The 14,744-nt window shown below is 43.9% G+C and overlaps 1 protein-coding gene across 3 annotated transcripts in view; it reads left to right on the forward strand.

Annotated features, from left to right (window-relative positions):
- The window catches only part of CORO1C (coronin 1C), a 65,402-nt gene that overhangs the window by 29,986 nt on the left and 20,672 nt on the right, over positions 1 to 14,744 (forward strand). For all 3 annotated transcript variants that reach the window (XM_083407591.1, XM_083407593.1, XM_083407592.1), the window contains exon 3: positions 11,153 to 11,275. In XM_083407591.1, coding sequence (XP_083263717.1) covers positions 11,153 to 11,275 — 123 coding nt within the window. The remainder of the gene's footprint in view (positions 1 to 11,152; positions 11,276 to 14,744) is intronic.

A 14,744-nucleotide genomic window follows, 5' to 3' on the forward strand; every position in this document is an offset into this window, starting at 1 on the left:
GGCAGTGTGAGCTGGGCTTTCAGCAGAGTAGGGGCTCTTCATCAGATGAACCTTCTTCATTTTGGCCATGATCTTTTACAAACAAGATGAAACTTTGGGAGAGGGTGGTGCTGTCTAATTCCTTGGGAATATTTGGCAGCTGGAATTAAAGGCTTTAACTAATTTTCCTGTTAAGCCAGATGTTGTGAATAAAACTGGGAAGTTCCTTGTGTTTTTCCTTTCAGCCACGCAGTCTTTTCTTTAAGGGACCAACTTCTTTTAGTGAGTGTGTGTAACGGCAATCATTTGGAGCTCTCGTTCGGCAATGATGCTGGAAAAGGTGTCAGAGGCAGATTGAAAAGCAGAAGTACTTTATGTCTGGAGTTCTAGTTCAGAGAAATAGCAGCTGAAGTTTTTGGACCACATCACTTCAGATTGTTTAAAGATATTTCTACAGAAGATAATTTCCTTCACTAAGGATGTCAGAAGAGTGTTTAAATTTCTGTGTTGGGGGAGCTGGTTTGCATGGGGAAGCATTCAGCATGTATGAGCTGTTATCTGCATGCTGGCATGGTGTGTCCTAATTGCAGGCAGGCTCTGCATGGCCGCTGTTAGAACAGCAAGCGAGAGTAGAGAGTCCCCAGCAACTGGGGTTCTGCGGCTTCTGCTGAACATCAGTGGCTGAAATCAGTTGCTGGGGAGCAACAAGTTGGCTGTTGCCTTCACATATTTTTTTGAGGGCTTCGCAGAAGCACCAGGATGGCCAGTGACAGAAGCAGTGTCCTGGACTAGTTTTTGGTTTGATCCAGCAGGGCTTTTCTTATGTTTAAGGCCTAATTCTCGAAGGAGCTAAACATATTTCTTGACTAAGAACAATGAAAAAGAGCCCCAGAGGACCAGAAATTCTGAAACTGACCACCCAGGTGACTCTGAGAAGTCCACAACCAGCACATGAAGGCAGCGGCCATCCCATTGTTGCCCCCAGCAACTAATATTCAGAGAATTCAGCCTCTTTGGGGTCATGAAGCTTGTGGATACTCTTCTGGAGGAAAGTCCCTTCTGCTTCTGAAGCTGATAGCAAAAAGGTTTTCCGTTATAAAAAGCTTACAAGCTGTGGCCCTGCCCCTCAGAATGGCCTGTGGGAGCTCTGTCTGCTGCTGTGCTGCTCCACTCAACAGCTGATGGGCAGAAGGCCGTTCCTTGCAGTGGGCTCATCTGTGCAGCTTCCCTGCCCTTTCTGGCGAGATTGAGGGGAGGAGGAAGGGGGTCTACGCTGCCCCTTAGATTACCCTTGTGATCTATGCTTCTGAATAGGTAAAACAGCTGTTTAGAGGGTGCTCCCCACATGTGCATTTCGCTTATGCATGTGGGGGCTTGGAAAGTGGGGAAGTTGCCTGTATAATCTAGGGCAGGTGGGCGGGACTTGGCCAGAATGGTCTGGTGGGTTCTCCACCCCCTGCTGCAAGGAATTTCATGCAATCCTTACCACTGATTGCAAAACATGTTCCTTTAAGGGGGGAAATGGCAACTAAAAAACCTAATGATGCACTTACATCCTTTATTTCTGGCTTTTTTGTCTTTTTGTGAGAATATGGGATATTCTCTCCTCTTTGCATGAAACTTAGAATCATAGAATCATAGAGTTGGAAGAGACCACAAGGGCCATCGAGTCCAACCCCCTGCCAAGCAGGAAACACCATCAGAGCACTCCTGACATATGGTTGTCAAGCCTCTGCTTAAAGACCTCCAAAGAAGGAGACTCCACCACACTCTTACTGTTCGACAGTGGAATTTGCTGCCAAGGACTTAATCTTGCTTCTCTCCTGTTGTGGTTTCTGTTGCCTCTTCTCAAAAGCTAGCATTTTCACAGGAAAAGTGTGCAAACCATTGCATGTGCAGGATAAAAGCCCCCACCATATGTTGTACCCATGGTTGGTCTTTCCTGCCCTTCAATGTTCCTTCTGGGCATTCGGTTGTGTCATCTCCGAGGGATATGGTGTTTCATCTTCCTGCACAACTGAGAAATCAAGAAACCTGCAGTTGCCGGGGAATATGCCTATAGTTTGCATCTGTATAATCTGTATGAAACCTTGGGCCCTTCCCCTCAACCTTTCCTGTTCCTAATTCCTCCAGGAAGATCCCTTTTTGAACTTACTTGCATGTGCTGACACCAGAAGCCTTTGCAGGCATCCCTTGAGGCTCTTCCAGTGGCTGGGGGGGGGGGGGGGAGAGTGCTAACAGAAGTACATTACTACTGTTTTCTTCTGTTGAGGGACTATCAGCACTTTCACTCATAAAACTTGCCTATGAAAATGTTGGTTTTAGTTTGAAACTTGGCGTGCAAATCTGAAGCTTGGGAGCAAAAACCCTCCTCATTTTTGGAAGCTGCACTATTTGTTTTTCTGGGGAAAGACCAGAATTAAGAAACGGCATCTCTTGCTTGCTCCACACAGCTGAACCTCTGCCAGCCAAATATGTCATTCCTGTCCTGAGAGCAGTGAGGAAGAAACTGCAAGGGTTGGGTTACTGTAGAAGTTAAGGTCTGTGGACTTTGTGGCATGGAGTGAGGCTGTGACTAATAGGGCAGGCCACCAGCCAGTAAACGGGCAAGCCACCAACCTAGGATTATCACGTTTCTTGTTCTTTGCCTTCTCTTTTATGCTCACAAGGAATTTGATGTGGAAGTGAAGCCTTCAAAATTCAGCCCCAGCATCTACTAAGTAGACAGTTTTGTGGCACAAGTTAATTTATCAGAAATGAGGAGCATCCCATTCTTTTGTGATTTCTCTAAATTCAGCTCCTCCTCCTCATGTTAATATATACTTAATATATATTTGACTGAGGGCCTGTGTAGTGTAACTACAGAGGCAGTGTAACTAACAGAGCAGGGTGGTCCAACACATGGCCTGAGGGCCACATGCGGCCCTCGATGAATTTTTTTGTGGCTCTCACAAACCATTCCGGAAGTCCGTTCTTAAACCGAAACCATTCTTAAACCAAGGCATGCTTTCCCTGATGAGGCCTCCCGCCACCGATGCCCTTCCACCATTCGGATTCCATTCTTAGACCGAGGTAAAGTTCACAAACCAGGACACTACTTCCAGTTTAGTGGAGTTTGTAAACTGAATTGTTCATAAACAGGACTGTTCTTAAACCAAGGTACCACTGTACTCTTCTAGATTTTGCCATTCTCCTCCCCTCCCAATACAGTAGGAGCAACAAACTGCTGTTCAGGACTTGAAATGCAGTAGCTGTGCCAAGTACTCAGTTTCTTCCTCTGGCAAGCAAGTTGGCAGTTTTGTTCTGTCTGTATCTGTCACAGCTAATTTTGTGGTGAATTTCTGCGCATTGCCATAGATCTTTCCAGGGCAGATTTTCCATAGAAACTCTGCATTTTCAGGGCCCTTTGTTCTTGGACCTAGCACTTCTCTGTGTTCCGTTGTAAGCACATGGCACTGAGCAATGAAGTCATTTGGCTGCTTGGTTCGTAGTCTTCCCAGTGGGTTGAGATACCAGCCCTATTACTACCTCTTAGCTATTTGTATATTTGAAAAACTATTTGAGTCGCACAGGCCTGGTGAGGCTCCTCATGCTTTCTAAAAAATTATTTATTAAAGGTGTAAAAGGTGCCAGTCCGTTGCTCTTCAAGACTTCCAAAGTACTTCTTTCAAATGGAACTATCTGTCAGAAGCGCCCCCAATTACTATCAGCTCAACTCCAAACAGTGCTAAGTTATGTGTTCTGGGTGGTTCTGCTCTGGGCAAGATGTTTTTGATTCCAAAACCCCATATTCACGTTTCAATCATTAATTTTTCCACCCCATAGGACTATAAAGACACAATTTATATGCACATCTTGCTTCTTACCCCCCACCCCACCCCATGTTAGCTCATGAACATCTTCAGTCTGCTACTGGTGCTGTGTAACAGGCTTAGGGGACTTTGAATGAGTTTTGCTCATCATCTGATAGCTGTTCATGTTTCAACCAGTTGCTTTGCTAGAACTTTCAGTTGCTAACTGCTGTTACTTGAATGTATTCTGTGAGTTTTGATGGAAGGTACAAGCTTTGTGTCCCCAGAGCAACTTAAATGGCTCTATAGCAGTCTTTTGGTGATGGTGGTGTTACTATATTCCCCGTTTCCTTATCTTAACAAGGGTTAGTCATGAAGAGCTTGGCCGGCTTGCTGGATGACTGATGGCCATTTGTCATGGTCTGCATCAACTCTATGGTCTTCATTTAAGTCTAGCACCTGGGTATAACCCATCTGGTGTTGGTAGATGTGGGTGCTCTATAGATGCAGCAGGTTTTGTTAAATGATGAGAGGTGGGACTGAGGTTTTGAACCTTGAGGTGGGAATGCGTTGCTGCCAGGCCATAGGAGAAACTGTTTCTCTATGAAGGAGAGAGCTTCGTTTGCGTTTCAAACCCATTCTTTGTGATCCAGTTTTCTTCCCCCCTCTGCTCCATTCTCTAGCATACACAAAGCGGACTGTGCAAGTTGGTGCCACTTCCTTATTTCCAGCTGGGGCGATAACAGACATTCCTGAGGAAGTGACTTTCTACATTCAGTTATCTAAGAAGTATATTTCTGTGATTAGCTGCCTCTTTCTATGAGAAAGACAGGGTTAGTCATGGTGGAAGACTCCACCAGTTTTCCTGCCCATCCTATCAGGACTTTTACACAGAAATCTATTTTGGCCTGTGTGACTTCATTAAATGGTCTTATTCGGCAAACTTTAAGACCTCTGGAAGGGTTTGTGTGAAAAGCTAGCTTATTTATTTTATTTATCAGCTAAATTTCCATACTTCTCTTCATCCAAGGATCACGGGGTGGTTTACAATATAAAAAGACAAAAGTATATAACATAGTAACAAACAAATACCCCCCCCCCCAAAAAAAATAGCCCATAGATTGTGTAAATAGCCAAAGGCCTGAGAGAAAAACAACAACAAAGGTAATCGTACAGGATGACCAAAGCAGTTTCTGTGCCAAAACTCAGCATAAAGCCCAATTGAGATGGATCTAGAATATCAGTTTCCTCCAAGAGCATCCGGATCTGTTCCATGACCACCCACTCAAGAACCTTTCCCCAAAAAGGGAGAATAGCAACTGGCTGGTAGTTAGATTTTCAGACTCTAGGGAAGGTTTCTTGAGTGGTTTTGCCACTGCCTCCTTCAAACAGGCAAGGACCACTCCCTTGCGTAAGGAGGCAGTGATCACCTACCTTCCTGGCCCAGCCAGAGGTCCCTTTCCTGCTAGTTTTCATCACTCATGCGGGGCGAAGGTCCAGAGCACGTGGCCACTCCAACTGATCCAGGCACCTTTTCTGCATCCTCAGGCTTTGCCAGCTGAAACTCATCCACCACAAGAGGACTAGACTGTGCTCTGGACACCCCTCGAGATTCATCTGCTTTAACAGTGGATTCTAGATCCCAGCAGATGCAAGCAATTTTGTAGTCAAAATGCTTTGCAAAAGAAGTCAGTTAAGGGTTGTTTTAAGCATAATATCCCATACATCTACAGTGGTACCTTGGGTTACATACGCTTCAGGTTACATACGCTTCAGGTTACAGACTCCACTAACCCAGAAATAATACCTCGGGTTAAGAACTTTGCTTCAGGATGAGAACAGAAATCATGTTCCAGCGGCGCGGCGGCGGCAGGAGGCCCCATTAGCTAAAGTGGTGCTTCAGGTTAACAGTTTCAGGTTAAGAACAGACCTCCGGAACGAATTAAGTACTTTTTAAAAAATATATATAATTTTTATTAACCGAAAAATCAAATCACATCACATAAATTCCGAATTACAAAGCCGAATTTTAAATTTTTGTTGAGGGGACCCATATTTCAAGTTTCAAAGGGGGATTCCGATCATCTTCTTGCTACTGCGTTCATATCCAAATCAGTCCAAATAAAGTTCATAATTCTATCCAGTCTTATATTGCTGTTTCCACATCTCATCTTATTCGTACATTTTTTCTTTTTCCTTTATGCTCTCTTCTGATAATCTCCTTAAGCAGATAAACACCAATTATATCCTGTGTGGATTTTTCCGTTCGACCAATCCTCATATTGTGATGGTTTCCATATATCATCACTTTCATAAATAACATCGCTCTTTCCATCATTAATCTCAGGGTCTGTCGTTCTTAAATCCCACTGAGGAGTCTCACCCACAGTATAAAAACAGCTCTTTCCCCCTCCCAGACTCAAGTCCTCCGACAGAGCTTACCAATATGGCGACGGTATTTTTAACTGCGTCATTCCAGAGCTCTTAAACTTTCCACGCTTTTCTTAAAACATGCTTTGATTAGAAACTTTATCTCCACACAGTCGTACATCCACAGCTTAAGTCATTAAAGCGCCATTTCTGACTTGGGGGGGGGGGTTCTTGTTTAATCACATAGAGGAAAGAAAGAAAAGTTTTTCCCCCCTCCCCCATCCATTCCCTTTGCCATACCGAGTCTTGGCTGTCTTCTCAAAATTGATTCTTGTTCTTCTGACTCGTCTTGTTTATCAGAGAACTCTTCAGTTAGCAGTCTTTACTCCCCCTCCTTCCTTGAAATATGTGCATTCGCTTCTTCCTAATTGTTCCTTTTGAAGTTCTTGCAGCTAGCGGCGCGGATCAGAGACAGCGTCCAGGAGTGCCGAAACCCACAGGAGGGCATTCTGCCTAGTGCCCCCATCCCCTCAAATTCGGGGGTGGTATAGGGCACAGCAGGCAAGGGCAGCCCCCCCCCCCAATCCTGGGGGAGTAGGGAGGCTATTTACTCCCATCACAGCCTCCTAATTACCCCCTGTGGGTCGGAGAGATGTTATTGTCATCCATCTTCCGATGCGCCCCTAGTGGCCCCCCGGAACGAATTAAGTACTTAACCCGAGGTACCACTGTAATTGCTAGGAATTGTTCTGTGCTACAGCTGCTCATTTGTTTTTATCTTAGTTTTATCAACATCCATAATGATTGCTCTAAAGTGACCAGCCTACTTTTAGGCACTTAATTTTTTTGTGGCATTTAACATTAAAAACAAAACAAAACACTGTTGTGATGCATATTGCAGAAAGTAGTACTAACATACTGTACATGTTCACCCTAGTGAGGAACCAGGATTGTATTTTGGGATCTCCCACCCAATGAGCAGGTTTGCACATAACACTTTTTTTTTTTTTTAATAATATTTTTATTAAGGTTTTTACATAAAAAGAGAAAACAGCAGAAAAATACAAAAATACAAAACAACAAAAACAACACAAAAAAGAAAAAAATAACAAATAAAAACAATTCCATTTTCGTAATATTCCTTGCATTTCCCAGACTTCCCCACACCTCCCCTCACTGTATTCCAGTTCATATATTTGATCAGCAAATCCCTTCCCTTTATCTTAACTAATCTTTATCTTAATCTTAGTTAAGATAAAGGGAAGGGATTTGCTGATCAAATATATGAACTGGAATACAGTTCATCTCCTTAATATCTTAATAAATTAAGCCCTTTAATTTTACACCTTTTAACCTTTGAATTTTCCATACTCCTTCACCACTTCATTACTAATAACCTTTTACGTTCAATCCGATGTCATTTTAACATTCATTAATCTTATAATATTTCTGTAAATGGTCTAAATTTCTTCCAGTCTTCTTCCATCATCTCTTCTCCCTGGTCTCTGATTCTGCCAGTCATTTCTGCCAATTCCATGTAGTCCATCACCTTCATCTGCCATTCTTCCAGAGTGGGTAGTTCTTGTGTCTTCCAATACTGCACGATAAGTATTCTTGCTGCTGTTGTGGCATACATAAAGAAAGTTCTATCCTTCTTTCGCACCTGTTGGCCGACCATGCCCAGGAGAAAGGCCTCTGGTTTCTTCGGGAAGGTGTATTTAAACACCTTCTTCATTTCATTATAAATCATTTCCAAGAAGGCCTTAATCCTTGGGCACGTCCACCAAAGGTGAAAGAATGTGCCTTCAGTTTCTTTACATTTCCAACATTTGTTATCGGGCAAATGATAGATTTTTGCTAGCTTGACTGGTGTCATGTACCACCTGTATATCATTTTCATAATATTCTCTCTTAGGGCATTAGATGCCATGAATTTCATACGAGTGGTCCATAACTGTTCCCAGTCAGCCATCATTATGTTATGTCCAACATCTTGTGCCCATTTGATCATAGCAGATTTTACTGTTTCATCCTGAGTATTCCATTTCAACAGCAAGTTATACATTCTTGACAAAATCTTAGTTTTGGGTTCTAGCAGTTCTGTTAGGTTTGCACATAACACTAAGCCATGGTTAGTGACCATAGTTTGCTCTCAAGCCATTCAAAACCAGGTTCTAATCCGGATTTCTCAATCTCTTATATGAGAGCAATTTGTAGCTAGCAGTAACTTTGTTTTGGACAACATAGTTAACCATAGTTACTGCAAATCAGGAGAAAGTATTATTATTTTTCCATAGATAGAGTAAGAAGCCTATGAATCTGCAGGGTTCAAGAATGGTTTGGTGGTTGGTGAGATGACACATAAACTGGGCAAATCAGAGGGTGATTCACATGATCCTAAAAGTAAGCTAAAATGTGAGTTGCAGTGAATTGTGCTTGTGGGTGCTCTGTTGCAGACCAATGTCCCATTTGACTACAACTGACTCATTATTGGAAGCCTTTGTGGTGAGGAATTTAGTAGTTAATTTTCATAGCTGAAAGCCCATCTTTTCCATTCTGATGAACCTCTGTAGGTCTTAATCTGGTCTGTGACCACTGAGAGACCCTGCCAGTCTGATTGGTAAAGCTCATCAAACAAGAAAACCCCCATTTTGATTCTGAGATGGTTTACCAAGTTTTTAGTAAGTAGTCATTATATGTGAATAAAAGACTCCTGGTTACATCCCAAACTGTGACACACTTGGTGTAAGGGCCCATGCAATTATATTTGTTTTTCTCTTAAGTGTATAAAAGGGCAGTAAGATAATGACATGAAGAGAGTGATAATTGTAGGTCTGCGTCTTAGCAAATGAATTGCCATTTTAGATAACTAAACAAATAATAAAAAAATCATATGTTCCATTCATTTCACACAAGCTGCTGAGTGAGACTGAACACTCAGCTGTTTGTCTGAATGTTTGGTGTTTGGTTTTAATCTTGTTCATACAGACGGGAGGCATTTGCAAGTTTAATATGTATGCAGCAGCTAATTTTTCCCTCTCAGTCAAAATCCTGATTGACACATGTCTGGACTACACAGTGTTGGTTCTCTCTTAAGATAGTTCTGTATTTTCCTCTTTAAAATGTTCAAGTGTTGCCATGTTAGAGAGTTAAATTTTTCACAAGCCCCTCAACCTGTTGATTTTGTTTTCCTTAGATGTAGTACTTATCTCCCCCCACCCAGACCATCCATCTACCACTCCATTTAGATTTTGGCATAGAGGAAATATGTTTTCCTTCCTCCCCACCTTCTTCAGTGTCTTATATGCAAACTGGCAGGCAAAAAGTTGGGAAGCAGATGTGGGGGAACTTTTCCGGGCCAGAGGCCACATTTGCTTCTGGGCAGCCTTCCAGGGGGCAGAGGCAAAGTGGGCAAAACAGCAGAGGTCAATTTTGTGCAGTTTCTACACGCACTCACACAACCCTCTCTATCCTGACAAGCAAGGGGCATGATCCAAGCACAGTGACACATCCCAGGCAGGGCTAGTGAAGGGCGTGGCCTAGAGGGAGTTGGGGGGGACACCAGATGGACGCATCCAGCCCTGAAGGACTCCACGCTGGTGGAGGGATGTCTTCCTCCGTAGGCTCACAGGCCTCTTTCTCCTCCTGAGTCATTTTCTTCGCCTCAGTCCTGTCCATGATGTTTCCTGTCGAGAGGGGTGGAGAGCCTTGTCTTTCTGGATGGTGTTGAACTCCCAACTCCCCTCAGCGCCAGCAACGTTGGTGGGCTGGAGGATCACCACCCCTGCTTTAAGACAGTGCGTACATGCAGATAGAAGCTGCTGCCCAGGGGCTTGCAGGTGATAGTGTGCTGGCTTGGTCTGACACACCATTGGCCAGCAAAGAGTTTGGTGGTTCCTTAAAGGTTGCAGTAGCAATTTGCTCTTTGATCAGAGGCTGTGCATATTCACCTCTCCATCTGGTCACAGGCACAAGGTAGGCATTTAAGTGGCCATGCCCATGACATGTTCCTAGCTGTGAAGAAGAGATACCTCTCTATTCAGTTTCAGTGGAACTCTGTAAGGATTGCTTCCTGTTGCTGTGTCTCAGTCCTTTAGGACTTGCCCCTCTCTCCTGATTTTGACAAGCAGGTTTAGGTCAGCCTGCAAGAGCTAATGGCTATCGCTGTTTCTGAAACCTTATGCACAGTCAACTCTGAATTGGGGGGAAAACTCACTTCCCTGGAATTATCAGTGCAGTAATTTGGATGCATGATCCAGGGTTCAAGCAGCATAAGGAGGATGGAGTAGCTTAGGAAACCCAGTCATAGGTGTTTGTGTCTGAAAAAGGCAGCTGTCATGGATCTGCCCACAGTTCAATAAATGGGGTGAGTTTTAAACACTTAAACAAGTGCAAATCTTTGGAGAAATATAGCTTAAAGGTTTTTCTGACATTACAGCCATGCAAACTTTGAAATAAGTTTGGAAAGCTGCCCTAGCTCCAGGGAAAAGCACCCCTGCTTGCATACAGAAGGCCTCAGCTTCAGTCCTTGCCATTTCCATTCAGAGGATCTCTGGTAGCATCAGTTAATGGGAAAGGCCTCCCTCATCCCATCCTAGGGAGCTGTCAGTCAGAGTAGGCAACACTGGGATAGATGGCCAAACAGTCTGATGGAACCCCAGGAGAGCTGCCGCCAAGGTTTGTCTAGGTGAATTTGAGCAACTAACTTTGCCTTCAGTTAACCTATTACAGTCAAGGTGTGACTGTTAAAAAACCTTAGCACCATACATTTCTATATTTTGTGTGTAAGAGATAATTTACTGAACATGAAGTGCTGACTTTGGGGGTGTGGAAGTTGTGACCTCCAGAGGCTTGACTGCAGTTCCCCTCATTCCTGACCACTGGCCTTCTGGCTGGGACAGATGGGAGTTGTTGTTCAGCAGCATTTGGAGAGAGGCAGGTCATCCATCCCTGGCTTTTTTGTATTGTGTTCCTTGTTCTGTACATTACAGCACTTTTTTCACTCTCTTCAGACAGGTAGAATTGACAAATCCTACCCCACGGTTTGTGGCCATACAGGACCTGTGCTTGACATAGATTGGTGTCCTCACAATGACCAAGTCATCGCCAGCGGCTCAGAAGACTGCACTGTCATGGTGAGTCGCTGCATTAAGCATCTCAAAAAGTTGTTTCTTGCTTTCACTTGGAAGTAGTTTTGTAGCCCTTCATTAAGTTAGCCTTATGGTAGTCATTTTAACCTGGCAGCCAGTCATCCTTGTTCTAGCTTTAAAATGCAACTGCTGTGGGCTCATAGATGGTGCACTGAAAGGCAGAAAATATTACTTGCATTGTCACAGCAAGCAGAACTGGAGTGAGTAACACTGAAAGGAAAATTGGCCTTCACTGCACTTGAAATGGTTCTGTGCTGAATTTTTGTTTGTCTAAAAATTGAATTAAAAAGCCACAATATCAAGATAGGTGGATTTAATTTTATATAGCACTAAGTTCATACCTGTGTGTTGCACCTCTTAATCCACCTGACGTCTGGATTTGTTTTCTATCTCATGGTGGCTTATCCTGCACCATCTCCTGTGATCTCACTTTGGAAGACGTTGACATTTAAAAAGAAGCAATTTGGGTGTGCAGAGTTCACCACTAAACAGGATTGTGTGCTAAAGGATGTTGGAACGTACTGTAAGAAACATAATTCAGAAGGCACATGAAATGTAATGAATGCCTTCTGGAGGTTCGATAGAAGTTAATTTGAGCTTCTTGACAGAGAGAGATATTTGCCTCTAACCCAAGCTGCTTGGAGAAACTTGTTTGGCATTGGAGGAGAGAGATTTTTTTTTTACAGAGCAGTTTGGAGTTTGGTGACAACTGATTTTCTAATGAGTATAGGGTGGAAATGTCCAAAGCAGGGATCTTCTCCCTCCGTGCAACCCCCCCCCCCCGCATTCATTTTACCAGTTGAGAGACAAGAGGAATCATGGGAAGTTTGAGTGTCTGTGGCCATTTGCTGTCCGCTTACTGGGGAGAACTGTGAAGACCCTGGTTTGCTGTCATCTACCGCTGCCTCAGAATGGTAAAGCCATTTGTTCATTAGGGACCTAAAGTATCTGAGGCTGTGTAGATACATAACTTGAGCAATGAGCTAGAAAATGGCATCTCTATCCTATTTTGTATTTAGGTATAGCCTTATCTTCAGGACTGACCCCAGGGAAAACCGGTTCTTCCTGTTGGATAGCTCAAGTTGACTCTACTGATGTCACTTGCCTTTCCCTTCTCAGGACTGTTTTGTTTTTTTAAAAAAAATGTTAAGAGTTGATACGGTTTCTAACAAAATGTATGTTCAATTGAATGCCTTAAGAAGGTGTTTTTTTTTATTTTTAAGTGTCTTGAGGCTGGATCTCTCCCTCCTAATCAGGATTAAGCCCACATTTCAAACCTACCGCTTAGCACAGCTTCAGCACCTGGAGACATGTTACTCCAGGGTGAGGAGCCTTGGACAGGTGGGAGATCCTGCCATCTTCATCTGTTCCCTCCCCCCCCCCCCGACCCCTAACTTTGACAGGTGGCAGGAAAGCCAGCCTATCCACGTCCCTTGCACAGTGCTTCCCACATGCCCGACAGCCAGCTAGTTGTCGAGCACCACAGCACCAGGGGGTTTGCCAGCCCAGTGCTTGGCAGCCCTGAACTTAGGGCTTGCAAAGCTTTCTGCAGGGCTGAGCAGGGCAATTGAGTTCCCCACATATGGCATCGGGTGTGGAGCAGTTGGGCATGGTTTGAGGGGATTAACCTCACAGGCCAATTTGGGACCCCTTCCAAGCAGTGTTTGAAATCCCCTGGCTGCCATGTTCCACTTGTGACCAAGTGAAGTTGTCTTGTTGCCAGGTTTGGTGACTGGCATCTTCACAATCTGGTTGACGCCTTGCAAGTTGGCTGGGGAGGAAGGAGCATGTGGCTCCATTCAGGGGCTTTGGTGGGGAGAGGAAGAGGCAGCATCTACGTGCTGCAGAAGAATCCCTGAGAGGAGAGGAGCAGGAGGAGAGAAATTGGGCAGCATGCACATGCTGGGGTGCAGCCTTCAGCTACTACAGCCCGCCGTCATTGCCGAGAGGAGAGGAGAGAGAGAGCAGTAGCAGTAGCAGCAGCAAAGCAGAAGTCCAGTCTGTCTCCTGCTAAGGGAGCAGCGGCAGGAGCGGCAGGAGCAAGCGGCTTAACTGCCCTGCTTGGCGCTCATACCTGCCTCTCGTTCTATTTCCACCTATTCATTGTCCTCCTCCTGTTTTGTTCTTGTGTTTCTCTCTCATCTCAGGTACATGGTTGGGATAAATGATAAACAATAGATAGTTATATTGATATTATAATTGCCTTTTCTCTCTGGTCAAGTTGGAGGGGGTGGGATAAATTTCATACCCTTTTGGCCGTAAGCTTAATGTCCACGCCTCTATCTTGCTTGGAACAGTGTCATGTGATTTGGCCCGACTTCCTGATTCCAGGTAGAGCCCTGAGACAAGAAAGCTGTATTCAGATGGGGAAACAAACTTTTAAAAAATGACTTTTTATACTGATTTTAAGGTATCTGTTTTGTTTTTGGATTAAAATATTGTAAGTCACTTTCAGTTCCCATGGCAAAAAAGTAACAACAGTCATACCCTGGAAGTTCCGAAAGAGCTACAAGGAGAAATTAAACATTGGGAGGAATTTCACAGAGTTTAAGATTATTAGAATTTTATGTGGGAGATGGAAGGGGAACTAGGGAGAATGGTCCAGAGAAGTGGTTTCCAAACTTCCCACCCACAGTTCACTTGAAAACTGCTGAGCATATGGGTGGATTACTTAACGGTTTTTCTACCTGTGCCTTGCAATCTTATGGAATTCAAACTGTAATACAATTAATACAAATCATTAGAAACAAAAGAAGCAATAGACATACAATTAAAATCAATGTGAATATTTATTGTGATGGATGTGCTGCTAATTCCAGGTTGAAATGGGCCTACTGGCCGTTCATTCCCCATCCCTACATTACATGCAGTTGGGAATTTCTTTCCCTGTTTTATTTTAAACTGAAAAGCAGCCTTGGGGACTGCAATTAAGGGGGGTGGAGGAAAAATAGGTTATTGAGCTATTTGCTCAAAATCATCCTCTCCCAGATGTTTTTTCACCTTATGGAGGGGGATATGGGGAACCAAAGGAAAGTATGGTAAATGTGTGTGGGGATAGGGATCTTTGGGCTGACATGCAGCACCAAGAGCAAAGATTAATAGCTTTCCTGCTATTAATAGTACCTTTCTAGGCTGCTTTTCAGTTTTTGAGATAACAGCTCCAAACTAAGAAATTTACACAATCACGTGGCTGAGGCCCTGCTCCATGTCCTCAGAGGCGATCACTTTTGAAATCCCATAATTCCTCAGAGATTCTCCAAGCAGCTTCGCTTTGCTCATTTTGCCACCAGAGCAAAATATTTTTACGTTTTTAAAAGGTCTTCCTAAGCACACGGATGGCAGTCAGTCTCTGATTGAGTTTCCCTTTTACCCTCTTCTTACATGGGGACGCCCACAGACTCCCATCCAGGTCCATTCAGACCCATGTCTGCTTAGCTTCAGCAGAGCGAGAAGA

Source organism: Podarcis tiliguerta, assembly GCF_965153285.1.
Source record: "Podarcis tiliguerta genome assembly, chromosome: 13".
NCBI lineage: Eukaryota > Metazoa > Chordata > Lepidosauria > Squamata > Lacertidae > Podarcis > Podarcis tiliguerta.